The sequence below is a fragment of the Chionomys nivalis genome, chromosome 13, assembly GCF_950005125.1.
Source record: "Chionomys nivalis chromosome 13, mChiNiv1.1, whole genome shotgun sequence".
Lineage (NCBI taxonomy): Eukaryota > Metazoa > Chordata > Mammalia > Rodentia > Cricetidae > Chionomys > Chionomys nivalis.
In genome coordinates, this window is record NC_080098.1 from 20232549 (window position 1) to 20250741 (window position 18193).

Consider the following 18193-nt stretch of genomic DNA (forward strand, 5'->3'; position numbering starts at 1 on the left):
AAACATCTCAAATAGACCATGGATACTTTGAAAGAGATGGCAGTCATTCTGATGGACAAATTATGATCCGCTACATTTTAAAAGCAGTTGGCCCACTGCCTCATTACAACTCATAAATTTCATGCAGCCCAGCATCTTCTGGGACAAACAGTAGCATGGGCAGCAGAGCCCGCAGCATCCCCCAGCATGTGTTCAAGCTCAGAACTCAATCTTGCAGCATCTTTCCTAATTCATTTGCAAAATTCTGAGACATGCCACGTGCATCCCTCTGCATTCCCAGGGAAGATTTCTTCCTATTAATGAAGGAAGGTTTGACTTCCAATCTTGAATATCCTGCTAGTTTAGCCTCAGCTTGTACAGTGTGATGGAAATGGAATTGGGGAGCATTAGATACCATTGGTTCATCCAGGTTGGCTTTCCCACTGATCTCTAATTAGCAGGGGAGGGAGTGCTATATCACTTCAAAACCATGTGCATCTAGGAGATTTTCACTGTGGAACTGTTGGTCCTAGAGTCTGGAGGAGGCAGAAACAGCTGCCTGATCTCTGGGCTGGTTTGTTTCTGCCTTGTACGATAGACAACTTCATGGTTAGGGTAAAAGATGTATTAAAAATGCTTACAACAGTGCCTACCACACAGCAAATAGACATAGTTCTGACTCACTATGGTTCAGCCTACGGATGTTAGACTTGACGATGGTACAAAAGCGATGTGCGTTCAGTACTGTGAATGTTGCATCTGGACCTTTTCCTGGATCAGGCTATGTGCTACCTTCTCCTCTAATGATGCTGAAGGCGGAAGCTGCCCAGTTATCCCTGTGATCACTGTGGCAGGTGTGTTCAGCCTTTCCCTGCAGAAAGGCAAGGTCATCCTCTACCAAGCCCATACTTAGAAACTTGCAACTTAGTTGTAAAATAAATCTCATGGCGTTAAGTTTACCTTTTCCTCTTGAGTTCACACCTGTAGCACTGTGTTGCTAAACTCTGGTACTCACATTAAATACATTTGGATGTAACAGCATCTTCAGATTGCAATGGGTGTATCAGAGAATAACCTTATCCTAAGAATAGGAGGGTCTGCCTGCCTGTGTTTGCTAAACACGTCCATTAAAAAAGGACATCTTCCTGTCCAGCATGAGGTGGGGAAGGAAAGCCCCAGGCTAGACAGCCCCACTAAAGACCAAGAGTGCTGTTTGTTGACAGAATCAACCTTACAGAGCTGCCATCTGTGACCTGGGACTATTGGCTTGGCTGTTTTATACAGCAGTACCTTAGTGTCTCTCAGTCGTTTTCTTTCTCTATTCTCTTGTTCTCCCCCCCTCACTCCCTCTGTCTCTCTCCTTTCCCTTTCCCCTTTCTCTGTCTGTCTGTCTGTCTGTCTGTCTGTCTGTCTATGTATATGTGTGTCTGTGTGTGTGTCATGTAGTCCAGGCTAGCCTCAAGCTTGCTATGTAGCTGAAGATGATCTTGAACTCCTGATCCTCCTACCTCCACTTCCTGTGGGATTGCAGCCGTTCCCTGTCAAACCAATTTTACCCTGCACCAAGAGTCAAACAGGGCTTTACTCGTGCCAGGCAAGAACTCTACCAACCGAACTACATCCAAGCCCCTCTTTGGATTTCACAATAGGCATTTGTGTTTATGGAGTGTGCCTACGTGTTCAGATATTACACTGGGAACCTTGCTAGGAGCCCAAGTTGAGGGCGTGCTTTAGTGAACTTCTCTCGTGACTTAATTTTTTCCCTTTGTCTTCTTCCAGCCCAAGCTTTTGGCCAAGGAGCTTCTTGACCTCGTGGCATCTCATTTTAACCTGAAGGAAAAGGAATACTTTGGAATAGCATTCACGGACGAGACGTAAGTGCTGTCCAGAGCCCACACAAAAGAGCATGATGGGAAACTGCCCTCCCTCAGCTGTGACAGCAAAATCAGATGCAGGTCACTCGGGTCCCGTGGGGGCTAGGGGTTAGTCCAAGTTCACCATCTGAGTTTCAAAAGCCGGTGATCATGCCTGGAGCAGCCAAAGGATATAATTAGACAGATGCTAATATTATGAAATTATTAGGTCAGCGTTCTTATAATCAAGTAGATTCGTGTTCAGACTGAAATGTTTATTTTTTTTAAGTAGATCTATGTGGGTTTGGTTTTCATTAAGGCTAAATGAAAACTTCTGGAAAGTAAATGTTTCTCTCCAATATTGGAGAAACAATAACAGGAAGTGGAGTTGATGATAAATTCAGGGTGAAAAATGATAGCTGGGCAGTTTCACATTCTAAGCTGAAATAGAGAATACAAAATCAAAGTTCATATCCCCCATCTGATGTAAAGTTTGCTTTCAGCAGTTTGGGTCATGTTTTATAATAAAAGAAGGGATAGGCTCGTTGAATTATTTTCTTTCCTCTTAGTATATTGTTTCCAAAAGACTTCGGTGAAGATCAGCTCCTGCTTAGATAAGAATAAGCTAAGGCCTGGGGATGAAATCGAGAGGAGAAGCACTTTCCTGGACGTGCACGGCCCTTGGTTCTGCTGTCATAGGGGTGTCTGTGATGGCCTATGGATGCCGACAGTTCCGTGACACAAACAGTTGAAATGAGTGGGGCCAGGAAAGACAGAAGACCAAACCACAGGGAAAGGGAAAGCAACAGCTGTGTACATTCAGGTCGGGAGAAGCCCAAGGATGGAGGCCTATTAAACAGAGGCCACTTCCTGGGCCCTCCCTTCCCCCACCATTGGACCTGTCTAGGTACCCACCCCTATGTCTTCTCACAAGTTTCTCCTCTGAATGTTCTCTGGGAACAAGAAGTAGCTGTCTCAGAGAGCCTGCCCTCACTTTCCCTGTCCGCCCATGTTCTTCAAACTCTGCTTCTGTATCCCCTGCACCAGGAAACAAAACAAAACAAAATAATGACCTACTTTTAACAAATGTTCCCCAAGAAGTCTCCTCTGTGTGTGTATTCATGTCCACACACCCCTCCAGGTCTTTGGAATATAGATATGTTTTCCTAAAATGCTCAAAAGTCAGGGTGAGGTCAGTGGCTGGGTAGGACAGTAGAGTTCAACCCAGACCCCAGGAGTGAGGTGGGACCGTCAAGGTAAGATGGGTTCTAAAACAAGACTAGACAACTTCTGTGCTGGTCAGTGGGAGAGTGAACATATGTATCTATATGGCTGGACAAGGTGTCCACACACAAGCATGAGGGCCTAACTTCAATCCACAGAACTTGGGTTTAGGGGACACAACTGTAACCCCAGCATGGTGAAGGTGCAGATGTTACGGATGCTCTCGGCCAAGAATCAGCTGTGCACTCAGAGAGACAAGTGAACTCTTCTTTGTTTGGGAGGAGGCAGGATTCCAGGCTAATGCTTTGGAACAGCCTAGCAGCCTCCACAGTTTCTTGCAGCTTTTGTAGGAATGGCATGGCCACCTGAGGATGGTCTCCAGTCTCATACCCACCAAAAGGAACTTCTGTCACAGTTAGCAAGCCCACAGCAATAGAAATGGCAGGCGTGAACATTTTACAGATAGAAGTTTTGCACACAAACATTTGAAATGGCAATTTAAAAATGGCCTTTCTTGCTAGGTATACTGGCACATGCCTTTAATCCCAGCACTTGGGAGGCAGAGACAGGCGGATCTCTGAGTTCCAGGACAGTCAGTGCTACCTAGAGAGACCCTGTCTCAAAAACAAAAAACCTAACAACCAACATCTGCTTTAGCAAACAGGAGCCACAGCATTACCTTTGGCCAGATAACTGTGCCAGTTACTCCTTAAGGTCTTCTAGCAGGTGTTTGCCTTCCTATGATAAAGAATATGGACAGTTGGCAGAAACCAACACACTTTAATCAAATTTTAACTCATTTTATTTTACTTCTGCACAACCCTATAGTTTTTAAGCAAAGACTTCTATTAGGCTGTCATAAAATAAAGTAATAATTTGATTTTGTTAGCTGTATATACAAGCACACAAAATATATATTCATATCATCTCTTCTTCAGAGACAGACTGGCCCTTACTGTCAGGTAGATTCACTGTCTTACCAGCCTACATATCCTGTGCAGCAGCGAGAGATGTGGTCTCAAGAGCTATGGGGGGGGGGGGGGGGACTGGAGAGATAGCTCAGCGGTTAAGAGTACACGTTGTTCTTCCAGAGGACCCGAGTTTGGCTCCCAGTATACACAGGGGGTGGCTGACAGTCACCTGTAACTCCAGCTCCGGGCATTCTGACCAATACAGACATCCACAGACACATGCACATGAAAATAATAAATCAATAAACTTTCCGAAAGAAAGGGAAAAGTGAACAGTAACTGAGTAGGAAAACACCATGTTATTCTCTGATCTCACACACGCACACACGCAGCACACCTGTGCACACACACACATGCACCCCACACACAAGTGACATCGGGGCGGGGGTGTACAGAAGCAGTGGAAAGGGCAAAGCGTCGGCTTCCTTGTATGGGAATGAGGTCAGCTCTGGGAATGGAGCCCACAGGGCACTGAGGTGTGAGGTAGGCGGGCGGCCTTCTCTGATCTAGAATCACCTCCACTAGCAGGTTGGGAGGTGCAGGCAAGAAAGCCTCTGGCGGGTAATAAAGGAGAATCGCTTCAACAACTGCACATCTAGACAAACTGACTCTCACAAGCACCGACGTTCTCTACCCTCTCTGTTGAGAAGCCCCATTCACCCCCTAATTACTCTCCATGCTGTCCCCACTGATTAGAAGGAAACCGTAAGCCTCAATTAATCATAGGCTCATTGTTCCCATTTCCCAAGTAAGTTTACTCAATTCAAAGAGTCCGTGAACTCTGGACGGTCCCAATTAGACCTCCCTTCAGAGTCAACAAGAGTCAAAGAATGAACATTTTATCTTAGACCAGAGAGGAAGAAGTTGTCTGTGTGCTGAGGGTTACAGACCACAGCCCTGATGGCCCTAGCCAAGAGCAATGATTGGAAGGATGAAAGGATAGAAAGCCAGTCTTTCCCCGAGGGAAGAGGAGGATGCGAAAGCCACACATCAAAGGCAGGAGGTGCACACCCTTAAGTCTAATGGGCAGTCTTATAGGCCTATGCAGTTGGGAGCTGAGCTCTCCTGTTTCTCTGGATTATCTGATTATCTGGGCCTCTGTGATAATCAGAACATTTCTCCTTTTCCTTTTGAGAAAGGGAAGAACAAAGGTTGCCCTTTGAACCTTGTGCCTGGAGGTTTGACCTGCTCTGGGGTTGGTGATTCCTATGTCCGAAAGCATGAAACAGCTTTTCCTCTGCCTCTGCATGCCGAGTAACACTAACATGGCATCTCCCACCGTGTGTGTGTGTGTGTGTGTGTGTGTGTGTGCGCGCGCGTGGGTGCGTGGGTGTGTGTGTTGCTGGAAATCAAACTCAGCACCTTGTGCACAAGTACTGTAACAGCTGAGCTACATCCTCATCTCAACATGAAATTTTTTAATAACTATATTCACATCGAACATATGTGCCCCCAGGGTGTTTGTACATATGTGAGTGTGCACATACTATACTTTGTTTTACACACACACATACACAAAGCTACAGTAGTATTGTCATTGGTCTGTAACAGCTTGTGGTAAAATATGTGAATCTACCTATTACCTAACTCAATTCCAGCAAGATTCAGACCTGCAAAGTGGGTGCAAGCTGCAAGCCACTCTGTGTTAGGTGTCACTTGGTGTGGAGAGACAGGAGAAGCTGAGTTAGTGCTTCAGGGCAAAGGAATCACCAGCCCAGAGCAGATCATATCCCCATGCATAAGTTCAAGGGGCAGCACTGACCCTCCCTGGAGCAGCGGGGGTGTCTAGTAGAATATATGATTCCTAGGGAGAAGTTGTCTGCCATCCTTCAGTGTTAATTCTGACATCTTGTGGGGCCTAGATGGAACCCTGAGGAAAGGCAGGGAGGGAGGGAGGAAGGGAGGGAGGGAGGAAGGGAGGGAGGGAGGAAGGGAGGGAGGGAGGGAGGGAGGGAGGGAGGGAGGGAGGGAGAAAGAAAATAAGTAAGTAAATAAATAAATGCAGGCAGGAAATGGGAAGTTTCCCTAGCCTTCTGTCCCCACATCATTGGTATTTATTGACAAAGTCTGAGTCAACAATATAAAACTTATGCCCACGAACACTGAATGTTGCTGGCAACCAGTTTTTACAGCGTTGATACTTTGTTTGAAGCTTTTTATTTGGAAATAATTATAAAGAGTCACGAAGATAGAACAGACCACCTTCACCTTCCATGCAGCTTTGCCCCAAGTCAGCGTCCTGTGAATCGATGATGCCACACCACTGCTAGATGAACTAAGCCATGGGGGCTCCTCGAATATCACTGGCTTGCCTAGGAGGTATTTGCCCTACTCTAGAATTCAATTGCACTTAGTAACTTTTGATTTGCACCAACTCTGTCCAAATAAAGAGAGCTGCAGGTGGTGTTCAGCTTTCAGTGTTCCCGGTTGTGATGAACTTGGCAAGTGAGGGCAGTTTGGACAGCTTTAGATTTTCTGAAGCAAAAGCCCTGGGAGAAATTTGATCTTTAAATAGTGCTGTAAAAATTAGACATATTTGTGTCTGTGTGTGAGTGTTCATGTGTGTGCGTGTGTGTGTGTGTGAATGAATATTTTCCTGCATTTGTGTATGTGTGCCACATGCCTCAAAGAACTGGAGTTACAAATAATTATGAGCAAACGTGTGTGTGTGTGCTGAAAACGAAACCTGGGCCTCTGGAAGAGCGACACGTGTTCTTAGCCACTTTCCCACCTCTCCAGCCTAGAAAACTTACTGACGCGTGGCTGGAGCCAGGACTCCTTTCCACATGGGGGATATTGTGGAAGGACTCAGGCACTTTAAATTGAGTTGTTCTTTTCTTCAAAGATCTCCAGTCTGTTCTGATGTACACAGCCAAGTTCAAAAGTCCTGTTCCAGGACCTCGAATATCAGAATTTTTCATCCTGTCCCCTTGACCCAGATCCAAGAATGACCAGTTCCACTTGGTCTTAGACTATCAGGTACCAGTATCGACTGACATATGCCAGGGGTCTAAGACCTTGAAGAAGGGCTACCTTCCAGGAACTGTTTCGAACAGTTTGAGAATCAACTCCTGAGTTCAGATTTAGTATTCCCGTATGTATAGAGACTGTAAATTGAAGACATGAAGGCCAGCGGTTTAGCGTGAGTACTTTCCCCGCATGTTGAAGGCTGTGGGCTTATAGAGCACCACAAAGAAGAAACTAGACAGACAAGCAGCATGACTGAGATTTGCATTCATCCAACATGGCCTCCGCTTAGAGAGAGTAGTTTTTACATTTTATTTTTGAAATACTTGCATTACTATTTTAATTCCCAAATTTTAATATTTTTTAAATTGTTTTGATTGAGCAATATATTTTTCTCCATTCCCTTCCTTTCCTCTCCCTTCTCCTTCTACCCTCTTCCATGATCCCCATGCTCCCAATATACTCAGGAGATCTTGTCTTTTTCTGTTTCCCATGTAAATTAGATCCACGTATGTCTCCCTTTGTTGTCTAGATTCTCTGGGATTATGAACTGTAGGCTGGTTTTTCTTTACTTTATGTCTAAAAGCCACTTATGAATGAGTACATATGATATTTGTCTTTCTGGGTCTGGGTTACCTCACTCAATATGATGTTTTCTAGATCCACCCATTTGCCTGCAAATTTTAAGATGTCATTTTTCTTTTCCACTCTGCAGTACTCCATTGTGTAAAGGTACCACATTTTCCTTATCCATTCTTCATCGAGGGGCATTTAGGTTGTTTCCAGGTTCTGGCTATTACAAATAATGCTGCTATGAAGACAGTTGAACACATGTCCTTGTGGTATGATTGAGCATACTTTGGTTATATACCCAAAAGTGGTATTGCTGGGTCTTGAAGTAGGTTGTTTCCTAATTTTCTAAAAAATCGCCATAATGAAATCCAAAGCTACTGTACAAGTTCGCACTCCCACCAGCAATGCAGAAGTGTCCCCTTTACCCCACAACCTCTCCAGCATAAGTTTTCATCAGTATTTTTGATCTTGGCCATTCGTACAGGTGTAAAATGGAATCTCAGAGCTGTTTTGATTTGCATTTCTCTGATGACTAAGGATGCTGAGCATTTCTTTAAGCGTCTTTCAGCCATTTTAGATTCTTCTGTTGAGAGTTCTCTGTTTAGGTCTGTACCCTATTTTTTACTGGATTATTTGTTCTTTTGATGAGCAGTTTCTTGAGTTCTTTGTATATTCTGGAGATGAGCCCTCTGTCTGATGTGGGGTTGGTGAAGTCCCATTTTGTAGGCTGCTGTTTTGTCTTGGTGACTGTGTTCTTTGCTTTATGGAAGCTTCTCAGTTAGTTTCAGAAGGTCCCATTTATTAATTTATTTCTCTCGGTGTCTGTGATACTGGGGCTATATTTTGGAAGTGGTTTCCTGTGCCAATGCGTTCAAGCGTCCTTCCAACTTTCTCTTCTATGAAGTTCAGTGTGGTTGGTTTTAAGTTAATAACTGAGAGAAGACAAAGGATCCCCCCCCAAAAGCCAAACACTAAATAACTTCAGTCAAAATAAGCAGTTAAACATACCTCAAATTGAAGTGATGATTGTCACTGCAATTAAGTTTCTGTCTCCTGTCCCCAATCTTGTGACTCGCTCATCAAATGGTATAATTGAATATCCATGTATTCAGGAAAAGAAAAACTTTTAAGGAGTGTTTAGACATTTGAGGGACAAAGCAGGTTATCCATTATTGTGCAAGCACAATTAGAATGTCCTTTCCCATGCCTGTTAAGAAAATGAGGGGCTCTCGTCCTGTTTTCATCGGAGACTTACATTTCTTCTCTTCCACAAATGCTTGCGTAGAAAAGTTTGCTTACGCTTTAGAGGGGCCGCGGGCACCACGAGGCTACAGTCCTAGTTTGAGAACATAAAAGGTCAACTAAGGAGTATCACTTTCCACTTCCTGTATCAGAGTTTCTTCTGTATGTGTGTGCACAGGTGTATCTGTGTGTGCATATGTGTGTCTGTGTAAGCCAGGAGACGATCTCAGGAACATTATCCCCCTGCTTTGAGGCAAGTGTCATTGGCCTGAAGCTTACCAATTAGGCAAGAATAAATATCCAGCAATCCTCAGGGACCCTGCAGTCTCTGCCTCCCCACAAAAGTTGGGGTTCCAAGAGCACCCCATCACACCCGCCTTTTTCTGAGGGTGCTATGGGTCAGACTTGGCCCTCATGTGTGTGTAGCAAGCATTTTATCAACTAAGCCGTGTCCGAGTGCCTGTGCCACATTTAACTGAACTGCTTCATTGGTGCAGGTCCAGGAGTCAGATTTAGCTCAACAATGAATGTCTTGTTGGCAGCACACCTGTGACCCATTGCCAGGCATGCTGGGTCCTAAAGTGTTCCCTAGTCTGCAGTGCTCTGTGTCATGTCCCTCCTCACACAGGACGCATGGCATTGGCTGAGGCATCTGCAGAGAACCTAGCAGAAGTCACATGTATATCTACTACTATTTAAAAACAAAGTTCCAAAGCAGTTTCTTATCTTGGGAACAAGAAGCAGCAGGAGCAGCTCTGGGAACATAATTTACTTAGAACTGGGCTTGGGGTTTCCACTTATGAACTACCAGGCGGCAGGACAGCTAAAGTCAGTGGCTCCAGCCTGCCGTGCCTGGGCTGTCATAGCTGCTTCTGGGAGCTTGACATTTAGTGCTCACGACAGCCTCTGAGATGAGCACACCACTGTCACACATCACAGCAGACAACAGCACCTTATGTCAAGGGACCAGAGAAGCACTGGAGCGTGACTTTCTATGTGTGGTGCTAAGATAAATAGAAAAGAACGGTGCTGTTCCAGAAGGGGCTAGGCACTTCGGTCATCCTTGCTGCACCCCTGCCCCCACCCCACCACAGTACAAATGATACTGCAGAGCCTGGGTCTCAGACTGGGTAAGCAGAAGGAATTCCTCATACCTGGGGCAGAAGCATTGGCTGTACCTAGTGATAGTCACTGAATCTTTAAGAAAATGGATTTCGGGGCTGAGGAGACAGTTCAGTGGATAAAGTGCTCATTCCACAAGCATGAGGACCAAAACTGAAATCCCTCAGAGCCCAAGTAAAAATTGGGCAAGCAAGGAGACTTTCTTTATGCTCAGCCCTTGGGAGGCAGGGATAGGGAAACCCTGGGGCAAGGTGGCTCACTAGACTAGCTGGAATCAGCAAGCTCTGAGTTCAGCTGGAAATCCTGTCTCAATAAAGTGGGAGGTCTTAAGGAAGACATCTGACATCAGCTTTGGACATGCATATGCACACATCCATGCATGTGTACACACACACAAGTGAGCTCACATATATGCATGAGAACACATATGCATAGAGAATATGGCTCTCTGGGACACATTTGTAAAATTGATGCATTTGTCTTCTTTTCTAAAAAAGATGTATGTGTTATGTATGTAGTGTTCTGCCTGCATGTATGCCTGCACACCAGAAGAGGGCACCAGATCTCATTATAGATGGTTGTGAGCCATCATGTTGTTGCCTGTAATTGAACTCAGGACCTCTGAACAAAGCAGCCATTGCTCTTAACCTCTGAGCCATCTCTCCAGCCCTGCATTTGTTTCCTTAACAGCAACAAGGAAATTATTTAGCATCTACTATTGGCACTGGGAGATGCAGAGACAACTGGCCTTTGGCTCCTGTCAGTCCCTCACTTGTATTTAGGAGCTATCATAAACTGTGGCTGCGTAAATGAATGCAGACAGATTATATAGATATATACAGCTTTAATAAGGAAATAGACTTACAGGACCACAGGTTCCCGCGGAGAACAGGAAAAGCGGAGCAAAAGAAAAGGCTGCTGGGATCACGCCCGGCAGATTTATCCGTAAACATTAGCCCGAGGCAAACACGCCCCCAATGGGTGGGGCTATATCCCTACATCAAACCAAATCTAAGAGGCTGCAGAGGTGGCTCATGGGAATGCAAATATGAAGGCCAGAGTTCAGCTGTGAATGCTGGGCAGCCATCAAGGTTCACCGATAATCCAAGGGCTCAAGAAGAGAAGCTAGGATCCTTGAAGCAAGCTAACTAGCTAAACTAGGCCAAGTATTGAGCTCTGGATGCAAGTGAGAGACCCTGTTGCAATATAAAAAGGGGATTTAAGGAAGACACCTAACATCACCCACACATGAGCATGCATTTGTACTGCACACGTGTGTAGTACACACACACACACACTCTTGTACATACACCCTACACACATACATACACAAAAGGAGAAATTTTGGAAGAATCTTAAAACAACATATTGGAGCAAACAATTTTGTACTTTTTTAAACCTTTCATTTAAAAGTTCCTCCGTTCAGCTTCATTATGCTAAGACTCATCTACATCACTGCTTACAGCGGCAGCATTTTCTCTTCATCGCTGTATAGTATTCCATTTGGGCGCTATACCGTCATTCACTCATTCTTCTGTTGGTAAAACCCTGGGATGGGTTTGGGCCATGCTAGAGTCTTTTCATATACAGTACCTGTGAACTCACAGGGAAGAGACGTGTCGACAAATGCCTCCTCTTGTAGAGAGGAAGGGTGAACCCTAGAAATGGAATAATGGCTTGATCCTGTGTAGGTTACGTTTAAGAAAGTGTGGTTCAGGGGCTGGAGAGATGGCTCAGAGGTTAAGAGCATTGCCTACTCTTCCAAAGGTCCTGAGTTCCCAGCAACCACATGGTGGCTCACAACCACCTGTAATGGGGTCTGGTGCCCTCTTTTGACCTGCAGACATACACACCGACAGAATATTGTATACATAATAAACAAACAAACAAATAAATAAATAAATAAATAAATAGAAGTTTATATAAAAAAAGTTTGTTATAAAAAAAAAGTGTGGTTCATATGGCATCCCAACTGCTTCCAGTAGGACGATGTGAGGATTGTTAGCATGTTATTAAGGCATGTTCTGAATTCTATAGAAAAAGTACATACCCCAAGGAGTGGGGAGGGAACTGAGGCCAAGAGGGAGAGAGAGCTGTGGTTATAGGAAACAGGCATCACCTCTCATCTTGGCTTCATGGTTTACATCCCCACCATACAGCAGTTCTCTCAAGCACTCTTTCCCCCTGAGAATCCCTGAGTGTTCATCCATTACTGAAATACCAGGAAGGACTCAGGATCCCCTGCATGCCTACAGCCCAATGGGTTCTGCTCTGCAGAGACCTCATCTCCGAAGACCTGCCCAGTCCAACAACCTAACCAGCTGCCTCTCTTTTCTCCAGGGGACACTTGAACTGGCTTCAACTAGATCGAAGAGTCCTGGAGCATGACTTCCCCAAAAAGTCTGGACCCGTTGTTCTGTACTTCTGTGTCAGGTAGGCACTCCTGGAACCTCTGCTTTGACGTCTTGGTTCTTTATCAGAAAAGTCTGGAAGGATGAAGAGACTCAAAGGAAAAGGGAGATCAAGTATCTCTTGGTCTGTGGTTAGGGACAAAAGCCATAGCACATCTACATTCCGAGATGAAGACTCAGGTATGACTTCGCTGGGCCATCAGTGTGTGCAGTGGTTACAGGTTTGCATGTTTGTGTAAGGATACATGTGGAGTGAAGATAAACTTTATTTGGGGGGAGCAGAGAGAGAGAGTCACACGTATCAAAGTAAACTGAGTCTCGTATCGTGTCACAAGTCTTGGGATTTGTTCTGGTGCCACGTGAAGCTCCATAAGAAGTTTCTGTGACTGTTGCTTCGGTCCTAAGTGCCACTGTGGTCCCTTGAAATGTATGGATTTACCTCAGATAGGACTGATTGAAATGTCCTTCTGGCAAGGATGGGTAAAGTGATCAAAAAATGTCAGAGGGCTGAGGAGAGAGATCAGTGGATGAAGCACTTGCAGCTTAAGCTTGAGGACCAGAGTTCAAATCCCCAGTGTGTGTGTGTGTGTGTGACTTGCCTATAGTACAAGTGCTCAAGAGGCCAAGGCAGGGAGTCCCTGAGCCAAGCTGGCTAGTTAGACTTGTTGAAGTAGTGAATTCTGAGATCAACACAGTAAATAAAGAGGAGAGCAATCAAGGAAGATACCCAAGGTCAACCTCTGGCCTCCACCTTCTCATGGAAACATGCAAACATGCATGCACATACGCAAAAGGAAAAATACAGTGTGCACTTCCCTATTTGAACAGATTTTACTTAACGTAACGTGGGAATTGTATTTGTGATGTAGTGACGTGATTTGTGTGTGTGTGTTTACATGTATGCATGTGCACGTAGAAACCAGAAAACAACCTCATGCATCATTCCTTGGGCACTATTAAGCTTACAATCTCTCAGTGGCTGGGATTTGCAAAGCAGGCCAGGCTGACTAGCCGGCAAGCCCCAGGGAACCACCTGTCTCTGCTTCCCAGTGTTGAGTTACAAAAATGTGCCACTATGCCTGGATTTTTTAAAATGTGAGTTTTGGAATTCACACTTAGGTCTTCCTGCTTACAAAGCCAGCACCTTGCTGATTGCATTCTCTTCCCAGCCCCATGTAACACTTTTTTTTTTTTTTACTTTATCATTGTTGCTGTATGTGTGATCTTGATGTGTATGTGTGGACACATACACGCCACCGCGTGCATGTGGAGGTTAGAGGACAACTTTTTGGAATTGATTCTCTTCTTCCACCTTTATGTTGTTTCCAGGGAGCAAGCTTGACAAGTGTTTTGAACAGGCTCCTCCCTGCCCCTAATAAAGGGCTTTTTAAGTTTAACCATTGCCCTGTCCTCTGAAGACCCTAGGACTGGTCACATCGGTTAGCAAAGGGGTGTGGCAGGCCACAGGAGAGTTAAAACGCAAAGGAGCAGCACAGTCAGGAGCTAGAGCTCCCAGGCACACGACCCTGAGAACCCAACTTAGAGCCACTAGGATCATGCTTTCTCAAGCAATCGACATTCCTGCAGAGGTAGGAAGGGCTGGGTTTGTTTTAATTTCTTCTTATGGTACTGCAGGTTGAACCCAGGACCTTGAGCTTGCTAACACAACTACACTACATTCTCAGTTTTCACATGCAAAATAGCCACTCTGTGAAGTCTCCAGGCCCTGCTCCTCTTAAACACACTCACGGAAATCAGGAGTGGGATGCAAGGGGCTTGAACTCATCTCTCCCTGAAGAGTGCAGGGCTACAGTTCTAGACTTGGCGGTCCTGACTCACAACCAGCATTCAGCAAGTCTCAAGCAAAAGCACTAAAGGGTCCATTTAACAGGCTGGAGTGTGTGTCTTTACCTCAGCTGGTGGAGTAAATTTCAACTTGCGGTTAATGCCTTTTTGATTTGCTTAACAGCTGCAGGGATATCAGAGCTAATCTCAGCTATTTCCATTACTGATGGGAATGATTTCAATGCCATATTCTCTCTAATGGTGTCTCAGATGAATGGGAAATGACCTTATAAAACAAAGACTAACAATTCCAGTGAGGGGGAAGATAGGCGTAGGCAAGAGTTGGTTCATTAACCTATAATCGTAGGTAGAGGCATATTCTTAGCCACATGTTGGGCGCCCCCTCCTTCCCACAGTTTTGTTTTTTTTTTTTGCCATAATTGAGATTTTATCATTTGTGCTGAGAGTTGGTACAAAGACATTTCAATTTATACACCGCTTATTATTTTGTTGTTATTATCAATATGCATGTGTGTGTGTGTGTGTGTGTGTTTGCATGTCACAGTGCATATATGGTCAGAGGACAGCTTTGTGGAGTCACTTCTCCCAGGGCTCAGTCTCAGGTTGCCTTACGTGTTCAGCATAGCACTTTCTTTGTCAAGCCATTTGGCCAGCCCAATCTGTGTACAATTGCTAACATATGTCCTAGAAATTTGTGTATTGTGATTCATTTTGAAATAATTATTCCAGCTCCCAATCTGGAGGAAAAATTTCCCAAAGCAGCTCTTCTAGTAAAAAAGGTCTTCAGACATTGATAAGTTGTATGTAAGTCTGACCAACCTACAGCTTAATGCTACACAATATGTATTTAAATTGTCAGTCTTTCAAGAACCTTACCAGTATTAAAAGCCTAACTGACATATGGGGAGCCCAAGGTCTTCATAGAAGCCGCACAGTTCTGACATGGCAACAATCACAGACCACTGTAGAAAAAGGATTTAAAGTGTTCAAGCCCTATCGGATGCACAACCAGGACTCCAAATTGCCATTTGATATGCTTGAGATTACACGCTTTGAAACTGGGCCCCATCCCTAGAATGATAAACTCACCCCAATATAGCATTATTTCTATTGTACCAAGATATAAGCAGTTAGTAAATTACTTCATTTCTTAAAAAAAAAAAAAAAAGAAAAGAAAATATTTATGATGGGTCATGCATTTAATCCCAGTACTAGGAGTGCAGAGGGCAGAGGCAAGTAAGTCTCTTTGGATTCAAGGCCAACCTGGTCTACACAAGTTTCTAGGCTAGCCAAGGTTACATATGCTCTGTCTCAAAGGGAGAGAAATGTGTATGGTTAAGGAGATAGCTCAGTCAATAAAGCTTATAGGACCTACCCAAGTTAGATTCCCAGACTCTTCTAAAAAAAAAAAGGCATGATAGCACATGCCTGTAAGCCTAGCACTACAGAGGAAGACACGGGGAACCCCTGGGATCTCCAACCAGTCAGACAGCCTACTTGATGATTTCCAGACCAGTTTCAAAAAATCAGGTGGGCAGCTCCCGAGGAATGACACTGGAAGGTGACCTCTGGCCCCCAAACACACATGCATGTGCACCCACACATATGAACAGTCACACTAACATACACAACAAGTCATGTACACTTTAAAACTGGGGTGAGGTGAGGCTTCCTTGTTCTTTAAGCAGTCTTTCTTTTCCTGGTTCTTTTTGTCAACATTATTAAGGAGGAAAAAGCATCATGCAATGGCATTTTCCAAGTCCCCAGTCGTCTGTAGGCTTGGGGACTCAAACCCCGGTAGCAAAGCATTGAGTTTTGAGGTCCCTTAGGGTGTCCTACATTTTCAGGTTACCCCCAAGCTGTTTTCTCTGCCTAAACCCAGTGACAAGAAAGCTCGAAACATTGAGTAGGTGCTAGCAGCAGAAAGAACTGGAAATCAGACTGGCGAAAGGCTCCCCCGTATCCACTCGGGATCTACAGCTGGAAATGACGCTCCTGCCAACGGTACTTTCAGTTGGCCTTGGCAAGAATCTCAGGGAATACTTCTTAGACAGAAAATCCCAAAGAGAGTTTGGTGGTTCATACCTGTAATCCTAGCACTTGGGAAGCTAAGGCAGGAGGATTGTTTTGAGATCAAGGCCGTCCTGAGCTACAATGTGAGACTGGGTCTCAGAAAAATAATTCAGACTGGTTCGGGTGGTTCAGTGGGTAAACAGCTCTCTGGGCAAACATGGAAACTGAGTTCAGACCCCAGCATCCATTGACAAGGCCTGTATGACTTAGCTCCGGGAGAGGGGCAGACACAGGTGTCTCCGGGACTCAGGTGAAATGGTAAGTATCAGGTTCAGTGAGAGACTCTGTCCAAAAATAAAATAGAAAAAGTGATTGAGGAAGATACTTGGAGGTGACTGCTGGCCTGCATGAGTGCTCACATGGGTAAACACACACATGTGGGCTTCACATATGTGCACATATGAACCCACATGCAAAGAATTATTTTCATCTCCAAATTCCACTTAGGATCAACCCTTCTCTCTCTCTCTCTCTCTCTCTCTCTCTCTCTCTCTCTCTCTCTCTCTGTAGTGTGTGTATGTGTGTGTGGTGGGAGGGGGAGGGGGTGTCTGTCCACATTCAGGCAGTGCTCCCAGGGGCAGGAAGAAGGCTTTGGATCCCTTGGATCTGGAGTCACAGGCAGTTGTGAGCTACCTGGTATTGGTACTAAGAACCAAAGCTGGGTTCTCTGTAAAAGCAAATGCTCTCAACCACAGAGCCATCCTGTCAATCCTTCACCACTAGTCCTGTATACGGGCCAGACAGCAGAAGATTCCTTTCCTTCCAGTTCCTATGGAAATGAATTTCTGAAAGATTCCATGTTTTTTTTTTTTTTTTTTGGTTTTTCGAGACAGGGTTTCTCTGTGGCTTTGGAGCCTGTCCTGGAACTAGTTCTGTAGACCAGGCTGGTCTCGAACTCACAGAGATCCGCCTGCCTCTGCCTCCCAAGTGCTGGGATTAAAGGCGTGCGCCACCATCGCCCGGCAAGATTCCATGTTTCTATATTTAGTTTCCTCCTAGTGCTTTGAACTCATCAGGTCCAAAGAATATATAATTCTCCCACTCCTCCTCTTTTCTCCCCTAAGCTCCAGTGGTCCCACGGAGTCTGTGATGCCATTATTCATCCTCTTGCATGGACTGTAAGTCCTGAGCTCCCCCACTCCCCTCCTGGCTTTACGTACATGGGTTATCTACTGCGAAACCTCTTGACACCCTTCCCTCTCCTCCGTCCTCCCTGAACTCAGGCCCTGTCTACTGTCACATCAGCTCTTGCATCAGTGTCTCCAAGTGGCTGTCACCTTGGCACTGGCCATAGGAGTCCACACACATGCTGTGATCTGAGCTCCCACTTTTCAGCCCTGCCCACACAGCACCCTAACAAATCCAGCCATTTATGCTCCCTGAGAGAGAAGGCAGATTCTCCCCGAAGTGAGCTGCACGTAAGAACTTCTTTGTGCTTTAGTGCTTTCCTAACGATGTCCCCTTCGCTGGAAGAAGACGCTGTCACTTAGGATTTGTCAGAGAAAACAAAAGCTAACGTGAGTGCACTCCATCAGTCTACTTCTTTTTCACAGACTCGATTATATCAGCTTCAACTTTGTAGATTCCTCTAGCCTCTGCTGTACACACATAAACGTGCACATGTACAATGGATACACAAAAACAAAAACATACACACATGCAAAACACACATATAGATAGACAGACAGATGCATATACCCACATTTACACCTACATATCTACAGACATACAAATACATATGCATACAGATACATTATATATATACATATATGTGTGTGTGCGGACACATGCATTACATAGATGTACACACACATACACACATCCCTCAGAAGAAGATTGACTCTTACTTCATCATCCAGTAATACAGAAGCCATGCGTGCTTAGGTCCCAGCCCTTCCCCCACCTCAGAGATCTTTACCTCTCAGCTACTTCTCCCCAGCTTCTTCCTCTTCAAGACCACATGCTACCTCAG

General features: G+C 45.0%; 1 protein-coding gene across 5 annotated transcripts in view; it reads left to right on the plus strand.

Moving 5' to 3' along the window:
- Positions 1 to 18193, plus strand: part of Frmd4a (FERM domain containing 4A) — a 581866-nt gene that overhangs the window by 439692 nt on the left and 123981 nt on the right. For all 5 annotated transcript variants that reach the window (XM_057787201.1, XM_057787203.1, XM_057787202.1 and 2 more), the window contains 2 exons: positions 1759 to 1853; positions 12272 to 12364. In XM_057787201.1, coding sequence (XP_057643184.1) covers positions 1759 to 1853; positions 12272 to 12364 — 188 coding nt within the window. The remainder of the gene's footprint in view (positions 1 to 1758; positions 1854 to 12271; positions 12365 to 18193) is intronic.